The 13,758-nt window shown below is 45.3% G+C and overlaps 1 protein-coding gene across 1 annotated transcript in view; it reads right to left on the bottom strand.

The window, feature by feature from the left end:
- lekr1 (Leucine-, glutamate- and lysine-rich protein 1) overlaps positions 1–13,758 on the bottom strand; it is a 179,213-nt gene that overhangs the window by 21,757 nt on the left and 143,698 nt on the right. The window contains exon 9 of the mRNA XM_067995349.1: positions 13,491–13,694. Within this exon, the coding sequence (XP_067851450.1) occupies positions 13,491–13,694 (204 nt within the window). The remainder of the gene's footprint in view (positions 1–13,490; positions 13,695–13,758) is intronic.

The raw sequence follows: 13,758 nt of genomic DNA, 5'->3' as shown, positions 1-13,758 counted from the left end.
TGTCCCCTCACATTGCTCACCAGAAAATGCAGCACACAGAATTTACAACCCATTCCACCAGTACTGAGGCCCTGTACTGGCAGCGAAGCCTCGCAGGTCAGAACTATGGATTCTTCTGATTCTGCATCTTTTGCTAACACTCACAACCTCTATAATTTATAATTGCGCTTCCCCACAACTTTAGAGTTCTAAAATGGCTTGGATGACATTTTAGCACACCAACTCACTACAACCCCAATACAATTGGCTTTGTTGATAATCAAATTAAGTATTTTTAATTGAGATTTTGAGCATTCATAAATGTCAGGCTGAAACTAACCAACATTTGAAAGTAATGGAGAGGTTCAGTGAGAGAAAATCACTCATGGGGCTCGATTTTAGGAGCGTGTTTCCGGCGGGTTCCCAGCGGGGTGGCCCCGAAAATCCCGATCTCCGGTCACGTGACCGGATCGCGACGAAATCCCGGCCACTTCCGGGTACCGCGCTGACGTGCGGGGCTGCGCGCGCAAGCCCCCCTTTTGGGAATCCCGCAGGCAATTAAAGCCAGCGGGGTTCCACTTGAGAGTACTTACCTTGCTCGTTGTGGTCAGTTAATGAGCTGAAGCAGCTGTCAAAAGAGGAAGTGTGGGATTTTAGGTTCAAGGCAGTGAGTTTCCCACACTGGGGGAAACAGTCTCCCTCCAACCAGGCGTGTTGCAGCCAGCAGCCTGTGGCAGGTGCCAAGGTGCACTCCACGGGGGAGAGCCCTCACCCACGCAGGAGGCCACCGCGTCACATAGGGCAACCCCTGCCCTCCACCACCCCCCGCCAAGCCAGAGGACAAACCGACACGAAACCGCAGCCCCAGTCCGAGGAACCACACACCTACCCTGCACAACCCCTCAGACCAACACCTGCCAGTTGGGTGGTGTGTGGAGACCCTCGGAGGACGAAGAGCATGACCAGCACCAGCAGCCTCGCAGTCCACGCCGTCCGCCGCAGGGACGTGGATCCCCCCAACACGGTGTTGTTGCACGCCCACCTGCACAGCAGGAGGGAGGGCTACTGCAGAGAGAGACGCATCGCAGAGGGCACTACCCTCGCCACAGGGTCCACAGACCGAGGCGCAGCTCCCCGGACCTCTCCGAGCAGCAGTGCACAGGGAGGCGCAGATTCGCTCGACATGTAGTCGTGGAGATCTGCAGCCTCTTTCATGCCGAGCTGCTCCTGGCTGGCCCCAGCACCAACTGCTTACCTGTCGCTGGCAAAGTCACCACTGCCCTCCACACCTTCTCCTCCGCATCCTTCCAGGGTGCAGCCGGCTACACCGCCGATGTCTCTCAGTCGTCTGCACGGACGAGCCCTGCAAATACACCTGCACCTACTCTGCAGTAACACGATGGGTGGCATCAGTGGTGGGTCCTCATAGTGATACCCAGGAGCGGGCATTATTGGACACAACGGACAGGATTCGCGGAGACATGGCAGTGGTGGTGTCAATATAATGTGTGCTGTTTGTTGCTCTGAAATTCAATATGGGTAACACCCATGACAAACCCTCAGACACCCTTGTGCACCCCCTTCATGCTGACGAGACGTTTGCCTTACGCTGCCTACTGCACATATGTGATGCATGCCCTGTGGCTGCAGCACAGGTGGTGGCAGGTTGAGTGAGGCTGGCTGTGAGGGAGATGCACGAGAGGGTGAGTATGGGATGGAGCAATGAGATTGTATGAAGAGTGGGTTGCGTGTTAGTGGCAGGGTGAGTACTGGCGAGGTGAGTAGGTGGAGGTAAGATGAGGATGGGGTGTGAGTGGGTATGAAGGGTGATGTGACAGAATAGTGTTGGCGGTGCCGAAGGAGATGTGGGGTGGGGGCAGTGTTGTGGCAGACAGAGTGTAGGGGAAAGACTTCGTGTTCTCACTGCGGCTGACCTACTGCGGTCATTGCAGCGCCTCCTGCACTGTATGCAGGTGGGCGATATGTTGGTGGCGCAGGTGACCCCCTCTGCCACCTCGAGCCAGGCCTTCTTGGTGGCAGAGGCAGGCCGCTTCCTCCCGCCCGCCGGGGGGAAGATCTGTGTCCTCCCCCTCCTCCTCACCCCATCTGATGATACCTGGGGTGAGGCATCATTAAACTGGGAGCAGCCTTCCCCCTGGGCTGCTCCATGCTGCAATTTGTCCCATTGGTTGCAGCATCTGTCAGTGGAGGACTGCCCCTTTAACTAGAGAGCCTCCAGCTGACAGATCGTACTGCGCATGCGCAGCCCGACCGACGCGCAGGCCAGCGCCGTGGACCCCGGAGGAGCAGGTAATTGATTCCAATTAGTGGGTTGCCTGCTACGATCGCGTGGGCAACCCACTAATTTCGCCGAGCGTGTTGACCACGCTCCCGGAGGACCACCCGCTGGGAACCCGCAGGCCTGCTAAATTCGGGCCCATGATGTTTGGCATAAAATCTGACAAGTTGAGGTATCAGAGCGCAATCACAACTCATGAAACTGTGAGGGAGTCAATGCTTTGGCGGGGGGTGGGGGGGGTGGTGGAAAGAAAATTGAAGGAAGAAATCAAAAAAATATTGTAATATGATTACTGACAAGTTCACATATCTTAAGTGGTCTAAAATATTGCTCATCAAACCCAGGAAGTGCTTTTTTGCCATTGACATCACTGAGAGAAGTGCAATTATCAAAGTAACCCAATTTTTCACCTCCCATGGTAGTAAAACGTACCATCACCAGTATGGCCTGCAGTTTTGTTCTTGAGTAATATTTTAAAAGAAAGCAACTAACAACTCACTTATTGCTCAGGCATCTGGCCAGGGTCTCCTCAATGCACACCAGTGGTGGCCAAGTAAATCAACTGCCATAACATGTGAACTCTGCTAAGGAGACATTAACAATTTTAAATTGAACGTTTGCAGCCACAAAGGGAAATAACTATTTTGAGCAGTAGTGATTTTCCATTAGTGCCAGACCAGTGGCTAACCACCAAGAAGGACGTCAAGTCTCAGTTTTCTTTCAAAAATGTCCACATTAGAAACTAACCTGCTTGAACCTGTTTATGAACACTAATGTTTTCCCTCAAAAACTACAGAAATGCTTTTACAGATTTACACTAAAGCAAAGAAGGACTAGCAGATGGATTAGTTGCAAAATGCCCAAACATGGAATAAGACAGCAGTCAAATCCTAAACAGAGGCTGTTGCCATCAGTGAGGTTTTTATTCAAAGTTAATGACAGATTGTGGCATAGAAAAGGTCCACACTGTAAATGTTTAATCTGCTTAGCATCATTTGATATTACAGAATGTAACAAGAACTCCAAAGAGATTACTCTTTGTGTCATAGTAAACTCAGGATGTCATGACCTAGAATATGTACTTTATGCTCTTCAAAAACACTCATACATTTGTTCCAGAGAAATGGAAACATGCACATTCAGCCAAGTCAGTTAATGCCCACACTATGAAATCTTCATGTTTGTAAATTTAGGTTTGGTTTAAGCAGTATAAACACAAAATGGAGGCATTTTAACTCCTCCACCGAGTGGAAACTGGGCAGAGGGGCAATTAAAAAGGTGTAGGTTATTTACCCGCCTGTTCCCATTTTGCGGAGATTTTGATACCGTTATTTTTGTAGGTGGATGTGGCGCTTGCTTAAATCATGCGGATGCCTCATACATGTATGCAAATCAAGATCATATTATGTCAATAAGACCCCGATGGCCTTTTAATCGCGGCCTGCCACGGCTGCCCTGCTCAGTGACAGCTGCTTTGAAGACTGAAGAGGCCGCAAAATGTAAGTGTTAAACTTTTCTTTGTGGGGCCAGGTACAGGAGTGCTTGTCCATTCCTCACAAGGAAAGTTTAGACCTCTATTGCCCCAGGCTCCCCTCCACCTTCCCAACTGCAAGACCCGACTGTAACCCCCTCCTCACCACTTACCTTCCAGCTGGCGGCGGTCTCCAGGCCATGCAATTTTTACCAGCTGGTCACAGGCCAATATGCTCTACCCGAGTTACACTAGTTTTCCAGCGTTACTTGCACGGATGGGGATGGAGAATTGGGCAGTGGTCCATACTCCCGAGCCCCCGCCTATTTCAGTACCCATAATGATTTTCCAGCGTCACGTCTACTGGACACCGAAAGCAGCCACCTAAACATGGGTGGACATATTCAAATAAGGCAGTAATGACAGGGTGATGTCATAAGTCACATTTTCCATCATTACTGTCTTAGTAACGTTAGATGCTAGTTGTGCCAGCATTTTACTGGTGTGCAGCATTGCTAGGGCCAGCCAGCAGAGGACAGGGATAAAATTTAAATCACCCATCCCAATGTGTTCAATCAACTTTGAGGCTGACAATGCACAGTCCTCCATCATTGGATTTTGCTGGGAAAGAAAGAGATTGAACACATCTCTTTGCGTGGGTGGTAACTGGCCCCTTTACTTTGCTGCAGGCAGCAGAGTCCTGTAGCAGAAGGAATCTTCTGTTCTCCTCGCCCACTGCCACTACCATGTGGTGAGCTCCTGGTAAAGGCAGAAACAACACAGGGAGCCCATTAAAGTAATTTGCATAAGGCTGACCATGGAAAATTTGTCAGTCAGCAGCAGGACAGGTGGGCAGAAGTCCCGCCTTATGACATTTTATGGCTTGTTACTGAGTTAAAGGGACCATTGAAAAGCGAAGACTGGACAAAAATGAAGCAGAGCTATCAGTAGTGAGAGATGGGGATGCCTCTTAGGATATTTCTCTCATATTCCACTCCTGAATTCACTTACAAAATCCAGGACATAGGGAATTTATAAGTAAACAAGTTTAGTTGAAGATGTTGTATAAACAGCCTTAAAACATTGGATAAATAAAAATAAATGTCAATATCAGTTCCAGATCTCTGAAATTGGTCTTTGCAATAATTGCAACCCTCTATGAAAGACCTGAAGATGATCATGGTGGTACTTGAACCTAATGGTCATTGTATTGTTGGGACTTGATCTTAAATAATGAATGTAATGCTTTGGGAGGAATACAAATATGTCTTCTCCAAATTCACAAAGAACACAGTAAAAGTCTAATGAAAATGTACTATTGTTTCAAAAGTAACTGAGGCTGAAAATACATGGCCCTTCAATTGTGGATGTTCCTACACCCCTTGCCTCTCAGTAACTGGGCTGATCAATGGCAGCCAGAACTCAGGCATACCAGGCTTTCAAATGGCATATAGGAGCCATACCGGGGGGTCCAGACCTGAGCATGAGTGGGGGGCGACCCTCACTCCTGCAATGAGTGAGGGTCTCCCCCCACCCCCACCACCCCCCCCCCCCACCTGTCAAATGGACCTTTGCAGCTGCCACAGGCTGATGGCTGCAACACATCCATTTGAAATGGGAGTGTTTCCCCCAGTCCCAGTTGTTTGTAAAATCCCAACCCCCCTAAAATATCTCGTTAATCAGGTCTATAAACGACCTGAAATACCAAAATAAATACCTTAAGTGGCACCCCGTCGGCTTTAATTGCCGGCGGGAGTCCCACATGTAGGGGCTGTGCGCGCATGTCAGCGCGCCTGTGGGAAACCCGGAAGTGGGGGGGTTGGAGCCGGGTTCCCGACCCGCCCCGGGAATCGCCAATTTTCATGGCCCGCCCGCCGGGAATGCACCCAATCGCGGGTGCTAAAATCGACCCCTTTGTTCCTCTTTGTAAGGAGGCAAAGGAGGCACCTTTCCCTTTATTCCAGGAAGGAACCTGCATCCCCTCGAACCTGGCAAACAGTTTGCGGGCTCCTTTGGCAGGCAGATGCCCCAGATAGGCTTCTAGTGGGGTGGGCACCAGCCATTGGGATGGAAATGCAGAAACTTCCCTTTGACCATGGAAAGTTCCTGGCTAGAACATCCTGGCACATACACCAGGATGCAGTCACCTCAAATTTTCAAACCTCAGTCACTTTGAGATTAATGCTCTGTCTTTGGTTTGGCTGCCAGGCTGGGAATTACTTTCATTTAGTGTCGATAATCCTTCAAAACTGTATCCCTGAAGTACCAATTGTTGTTGAGCATCTTGAGATGGAATTAATTTTGTGGGCAAAATGAGATTGCCTTGAAGAGATTGAGACCACTAACTTTACAGTTGTCAGCCAATGTTTGAAGTTGGAGTCTGATCATTAGTAGATTTACATTAGATCTACAAAATACGCCAGCTGTTTGTGTATCAGGACTAGTAGAGCAAGCCTCGTTGTGGTGGTTAACAAAACTGGCCTAATACTTAATAATGCATTTATGCATTGTGATTGTCCACTTCTGAAGCTGCCAAACTGACTTAACTGAAACCTTCTGCAAAGATTTTCTTACTGAAATGTATGGACTTTGCTGAAGGTTTGGGAAACAACCAGTTGTATTCATCACTTGGGACCCTGTAGACCTTATACTCTTTTAAATACAGAAGATTATCTACAGGTATATAGGTGAAGAACATGTGGATACTGATTCCACTATTAAAGTTAGATTAATTGCTGGGACCTGCAACAGTGCTCTTAAAATATGATTCATGAAATATCGCCCGTCTCCATCCCTGCCTCATCTCATCTGCTGTTGAAACCCTCATCCATGTCTTTGTTACCCCTAGACTCGACTATTCCAATGCTCTCCTGACTGACCTCCCACCTGGCATCCTCTGTAAACTTGAGCTCATCCAAAACTCTGCTGCCCGTATCCTAACTCGCACCAAGTCCCATTGACCCATCACCCCTGTGCTCACTGACCTACATTGGCTCCTGGTCTGGCAACGCTTCAATTTTAAAATTCTCATTCTTGTTTTCAAATCCCTCCATGGCCTCACCCCTCCCTATCTCTAACCTCCTCCACCCCTACAACCCTCTGAGATCTCTACGCTCCTCCAATTCTGGCCTCTTGAAAATCTCCGATTTTCATTGCTCCACATTGGCGGCTGTAGCTTCAGCTGCCTAGGCCCTAAGCTCTAGAATTCCGTCCCTAAACCTCTCTGCCTCTTTACCGTGCTCTCTTCCTTTAAGACACTCCTTAAAACCTTCCTCTTCGCGCAAGCCTTTGGTCACCTGTCCTAATATTTCCTTATGTGGCTCAGTGTCAAATTTTGTTTGATAATGTTCCTGATTTACTACATCAAAGTCGCTATATAAATGAAAGTTATTGTTGTTTGCATGCTTTGTGAAAAAGATTCAAATCCTTTTATCAAAGAGGAACAGAAAACCAAATATTTGGGATCAAGATTACCAGTGCTATGCAATATTTGTCATTGTAAGGAGTTGCTGGCATATCTATCATAATTTTGGCAGTCAGAGATGAGGATTAGGGAATTTACTGCTTTGGTACAAACAACATCCTGCCCCATGTGGAATGCATTAATGTTGAGTATCTTAGCCCAGTATTGAGAAGCTGAAAAGAAGTTTTCTGTGTTGGGATTGAGTACTTTGTGTCACCCCTGGCTACCACATCTGATCCTGCCTATGTATCAGTTTGAGCACTTGCTAGGGATGATATGATCTTTGGATTTTTTCCCTGAACTTTACACAGAATTTGAAGCTTAGCATAAGCAAATTTTCAATACTGTAATTATGTGAATAACACACTGAGGTCATGATCAGAAGCCTTTAATTATTACTAGTTCTGGCTCAGTAACCCTGACATTTTGTTTACCACCAACCATGATCATACTGTGAGTTATGGTGTTCTGATTATTTGCATATCTGCAATTTATTTATATTGAGTAGCTCCACAACAACAAGGGAAAACAAGAGAAATGAACAGCATTGTGGCAGTGGTAGAAAAATGTGGCATGTAAGTTTGTTTCACTATGAAAAAGATTGAGAAGAAAATATTATAGGTCTGCAGAATATTAAAAGGTATAGATGAGGCTGAGGTAAGCAGGCTATTTAGCTTGGGTAGTGAAGTCAAAAATCACAAGCCTCAAACAAGACCAGAGATTAGAAGAATGTTTCGCACAAGACTGTGGATATGTGGTACAGACTACCTGAAAATTCTAGGTTAGCAGATACCTTTAAAATTAAACTAGATCAATTACTATTGATAAAGGAAATTAAGGATTATGAAGATATTAATAAATGCTAGGGAATCTCCTGTGGTGCTACTTACAGTAAGTCAAAGGATGTGCTATTTTGTCAGGAAAGGAATTTAATATGATGTAAATTGTGTGTCCCTTTAAGGCTAGAAGGTGGAATTGCTGTAGATTCTTGAAATAAATACTGAGGTCAGTCACAAGCCAGACTGCAGATCAGAACCTTGGCTTGTTTGATTGACTGTTTTATTAAAAAGCTGGGAGACATTGTTCTTGATGAGAGAGAGCTGAAACACACAGCATTCTAAAACAGTTTTTTTAAATCTGGAGGAGAGGCAAATGCAGGAAGTAGAGAGTGTAAATTATCTGATTCAAAGATGAAAATGTCATCTTTTGAACATGTGAAATGTGGGCAAGCTGACACACAAGGAAAATCAGTTTTTTTTCACTGAATTAGAGGTCATCCATGAGCCAAAATTTGCTGTGACAGGCATCTAATGACATCACATTTAGGTTTTTAATTTTTTTGAGTGGCACGTTGCTGAAAGTGCGAGCCGATAACAGCGCAGTGAGGGAAACAGGGCATCTGGGACCTGAGTGAACAGGGCAAGCAACTGTGTATCTCCTTAACCAATCAGATTGAACGATTGTGAAATAAACAGTGTAAGGACCGAGAAGGAAGTAGAAATTAGAGTTGGTGAATTCAAAGTCAAATCGGGTACAGAAAGAGAAATAAAGGGAAAGAAAGACTGGATTACGAGAGAGAGAAAAAGGGACAGAAAAGAAAAGTAAAAAAAATTAAAATGTTAAAATGTCCATATTTTAAATCTCCAGCAACAATTAAAAGCTGAAGGAATGAGATTCCACGCTTGTAATAGTTAATTTTCAGTGCCAGAGATGTTGATTGGCAGTAATTAACACTTATCATGTCATTAAATGACTTGGCTTTACTTTCTGTGGAGAGTTTAGTTCCTATCTACCTCGCAAATACAGCATCTTCACGCCATTCAATGCATTTCAATGGTGAGGCAGACAGCGAGATGCTGTTTTCCCGAAGCTAATGGCGGAGCAGCTCAACTTAGACACCAACTTTTGGATTTCTGCGTTTAACCGCGCACCTGCCTCTTGCCTGAAGTTGCTGTACCATTTGAGCATAAATAATGGCGAGTGCCATTAGTCACACTATTATTTTGACAACAAATTTTGAGCCAAGATGAATCAATTAGATCAGATGGAGAGTGGAATTGAAGGCTATTGGAACAATTTTTTCCCCCACCAATGGTTGTGCAAACTTAGGGCAGAAAATGGTTTAAGATGAGCTGATGGTTTCAAGAGTTGCAATTATAGGAATTTTAATCAGTATTTGTCCTTAAAGAAGTTGTATATAATGTAGATTTTAAAAGCTTTTAATTTTCCCCAAAGTTTGCCAGGCTGTTCTCTTATATGAAGGTTTATTTTCTTCAAGGCTAGTTGCAGTCATTTTTTGAGATAAGGAGGATGTTCCCTGATGTGAATGTATTAATTGTTTTAACTGACCATTCCTGTCACTGCACTTGTAGAATTTCCAGGGTTTGGAGATAAAGGCTTCGATATTTACTCGGGGCTGTGAAGAGGGTGGGGGGAAGGATTTCTAGACAGGAAACCCAGAAGTAAGGGTTTCCCAGACGTCCTGATGTTAACACCGGAAATAGGCAGGTTGGAGGCGGGTTGGGGTTGGGTTTCACATTTTTACAATTTTTACCTTCCCACCCACCCCCAACCCACCCGTCCTTGCGGGTTAAAATTACCCCCAAAGAGTGGGATAGCACTGGCTTGACACCTTCCGGCTCCGTTTTAAAATTAAATATTAAATACTGAGGAAGTGTTTGAAAAATTATCTAAATACGGGAACTGTTTTGGTAATGTTAGTGCCTGCTGCTTTTGTTTAATTTTTGTCGGGTGCAGTTAAATTTAATTTTGATATTAGGGAGGCAGTTCTGGCTTCACATCAGCTGTTATGACGGCCATCGGGTATATCAGGCATTCGCATGATCACGCCTGCTATAAGCGATGGAGACAGTACAGTATTAATGCACGAATAGTGCTAAAAAAAATCTGTGTCCCCAATTTTGGTGATAGCACTCTTGCCTCTGAGTCAGAAGGTTGTGCATTCACGTCCCGCTCTAGGAACTTGAGCACAAAATTTAGGCTGACACTCCAGTGCAGTTCCAGGAATACTGCAGGATGAAATGTTAAATTGAGGCCCCGTCTGCCCTCTCAGGTGGATGTAAAAGATCCCAAGGTGCTATTTCGAAGAAGACACTGGAATTCTCCCCAGTGTCCTGGTCAATAATTATCCCTCAAACAACACCTAAAAACAGATTATCTGGTCATTATCACATTGCTGTTTGTGGGACCTTGCTGTGTGCAAATTGTCTGCTGCATTTCCTACATTATAACAGTGACTACACTTCAAAAGTACTTCATTGGCTGTAAAGTGCTTTGGGACGTGCTGAGGTCGTGAAAGGCGCTATATAAATCCAAGTCTTTTTTTTAAACCTCATATCACTATAGTGCTGATTTTTCACCGGGTTAAACTGGAAACTGGTGTAATCTGGGTGAGTGGTGAAGGGAAATCAGACAGGGAGCCCTTTCAACACTTCCAAGGTTTCACTTCTCAAGTATAAAACATGTTATGTGACATATTTCCTTCTATTTACACCCTAATCATGTTATTGTGAAATGTTATTTGTTCTTGCTTTTATTTTGTAACATAAACCTTATTTTGAACATTAGAAATTTTAGTTATTGAGATTTAAAAAATGGCAAACAAAAGGATTTCGAATTTTTTTTAGCAATTGATGAGTGTGTTTGGCTAGCTTTCTGCTCTTCTAACAAATTAATATATGATTGAATCCCAAAGAATAAATTTGCATGTCATCCAATCAGTTAGAGGAAATTTGTTTGAGGTGAAACAAATTTATATATAACCCAATCAATTACAAGAAGTTTGTAACAAATATTTATAAATTAATCAATTTGAATAAACTTGACTTTGATTAAGAGTAACACATGAGAGTTACACAAAAGCATAACACGAACTGTTACAGGATATGTGTTACAGAAAGTGTGTTATAGAACATGTCTGATGGCATGTGCAACCATTGCAATTTATCATAGATAGAAAAATAGATGTTAGAATCCCATGGGCGAGATTACAGAGATCCTGGGGGAGGAGTGGAGACACCACAGTTGAGGTGCTTTGCATGGGCTGTGGGACAAGAGACTTGCCATGGTCTAGCAGTTCAAAACTGGGCATCCATGAGGTGAGGTGCTGTGGGCCATCAGCAGCAGCAGATTTGTATTCCAGCACAATCTGTAACCTCATGGCCCGGCATATTCCTCCCTCCACCACTGCCAACAAGCCAGGGGATCAACCCTGATTCAACGAGGAGTATAGAAGAGCATGCCAGAAGCAGCACCAGGCATACCTAAAAATGAGGTGCCAACCTGGTGAAGCTACAACACAGGACTACATGCATGCTAAACAGCAGTAGCAACATGCTATAGACAGTGCTAAGCGATTCCACAACTAACGGATCAGATCAAAGCTCTGCAGTCCTGCCACATCCAGTCATGAATGGTGGTGGTTAATTAAACAACCAACGGGAGGAGGAGGCTCTGTAAACATCCCCATCCTCAATGATGGCAGAGTCCAGCACGTGAGTGCAAAAGACAAGGCTGAAACATTTGCAACCATCTTCAGCCAGAAGTGCCGAGTAAATGATCCATCTCGGCCTCCTCCCGATATCCCCACCATCACAGAAGCCAGTCTTCAGCCAATTCGATTCACTCCACGTGATATCAAGAAACGGCTGAGTGCACTGGATACAACAAAGGCTATGGCCCCCGACAACATCCCGGCTATAGTGCTGAAGACTTGTGCTCCAGAACTAGCCGCGCCTCTAGCCAAACTGTTCCAGCACAGCTACAACACTGGCATCTACCCAAAAATGTGGAAAATTGCCCAGGTATGTCCTGTCCACAAAAAGCAGGACAAATCCAATCCGGCCAATTACCACTCCATCAGTCTACTCTCAAACATCAGCAAAGCGATAGAAGGTGTCGTCGACAGTGCTATCAAGCGGCACTTACTCACCAATAACCTGCTCACCGATACTCAGTTTGGACCACTTGGCTCCAGACCTCATTACAGCCTTGGTCCAAACATGAACAAAAGAGCTGAATTCCAGAGGTGTGGTGAGAGTAACTGCACTTGACATCAAGGCAGCATTTGACCGAATGTGGCACCAAGAAGCCCAACCAAAATTGAAGTCAATGGGAATCAGGGAGAAAACTCTCCAGTGGCTGGAGTCATACCTAGCACTAAGGAAGATGGTAGTGGTTGTTGGAGGCCAATCATCTCAACCCCAGGACATTGCTGCAGGAGTTCCTCAGGGCAGTGTCCTAGGCCCAACCATCTTCAGCTGCTTCATCAATGACCTTCCCTCCATCATAAGGTCAGAAATGGGGATGTTCGCTGATGACTGCACAGTGTTCAGTTCCATTCGCAACCCCTCAGATAATGAAGTAGTCCATGCCCGCATGCAGCAAGACCTGGACAACATCCTGGCTTGGGCTGATAAGTGGCAAGTAACATTCACGCCAGACAAGTTACAGGCAATGACCACCTCCAACAAGAGAGAGTCTAACCACCTCCCCTTGACATTCAACGGCATTACCATCACTGAATTCCCCACCATCAACATCCTGGGGGTCACCATTGACCAGAAACTTAACTGGACCAGCCACATAAATACTGTGGCTACAAAAGCAGGTCAGAGGCTGGGTATTCTGCAGCGAGTGACTCACCTCCTGACTCCCCAAAGCCTTTCCATCATTGACAAGGCACAAATCAAGAGTGTGATAGAATACTCTCCACTTACCTGGATGAGTGCAGCTCCAACAACACTCAAGAATCCAGGCAAGTGGAGAGTATTCTATCAGCCCGCTTGATTGGCACCCCATCCACCACCCTAAACATTCACTCCCTTCACCACTGGTGCATCGTGGCTGCAGTGTGTATCATCCATAGGATGCACTGCAGTAACTCGCCAAGGCTTTTTTGACAGCACCTCCCAAACCCGCGACCTCTACCACCTAGAAGGACAAGGGTAGCTGGCACATGGGAACAACACCACCTGCACGTTCCCCTCCAAGTCACACACCATCCTGACTTGGAAATATATCGCCGTTCCTTCATCATCGCTGGGTCAAAATCCTAACAGCACTGTGGGAGAACCTTCACCACATGGACTGCAGCGGTTCAAGAAGGCGGCTCACTACCATCTTCTCAAGGGCAATTAGGGATGGGCAATAAATGCTGACCTTGCCAGCGATGCCCACATCCCATGAATGAATAAAAAAAAATGTTCTTTTCTCATTTCAAATGTTCTTAAGTAAAAGCAACATCACATGAATTTTACCTTTCCTGTTTTAGTGCTGCCAGCTTCTCTTCTGTCTGACTTAGGGCAGTTTTTAGAGTCAGAAGTTCATTCTGTGAGTGTGAAGATCGGTTTTGTATTTCTGACTCCTTTAGGACTTTCTCTTCTAGCTGTTCTTCTAAACATTTACACTTTTGTTCGCAGTGCAGCCATTCTTCCTCTTTTTCTTTTATTTCTTTGCGATGTCTGTGATAATATAAAGAATACTAGTAGTTGAAATTATCTTCAGGGTACATTGGGTATATTGCAC

This window comes from Heptranchias perlo, chromosome 13 (assembly GCF_035084215.1).
Source record: "Heptranchias perlo isolate sHepPer1 chromosome 13, sHepPer1.hap1, whole genome shotgun sequence".
Lineage (NCBI taxonomy): Eukaryota > Metazoa > Chordata > Chondrichthyes > Hexanchiformes > Hexanchidae > Heptranchias > Heptranchias perlo.
The sequence above is the reverse complement of the archived record's forward strand: the minus strand, read 5'-3'. Positions and strand labels throughout refer to the sequence as shown.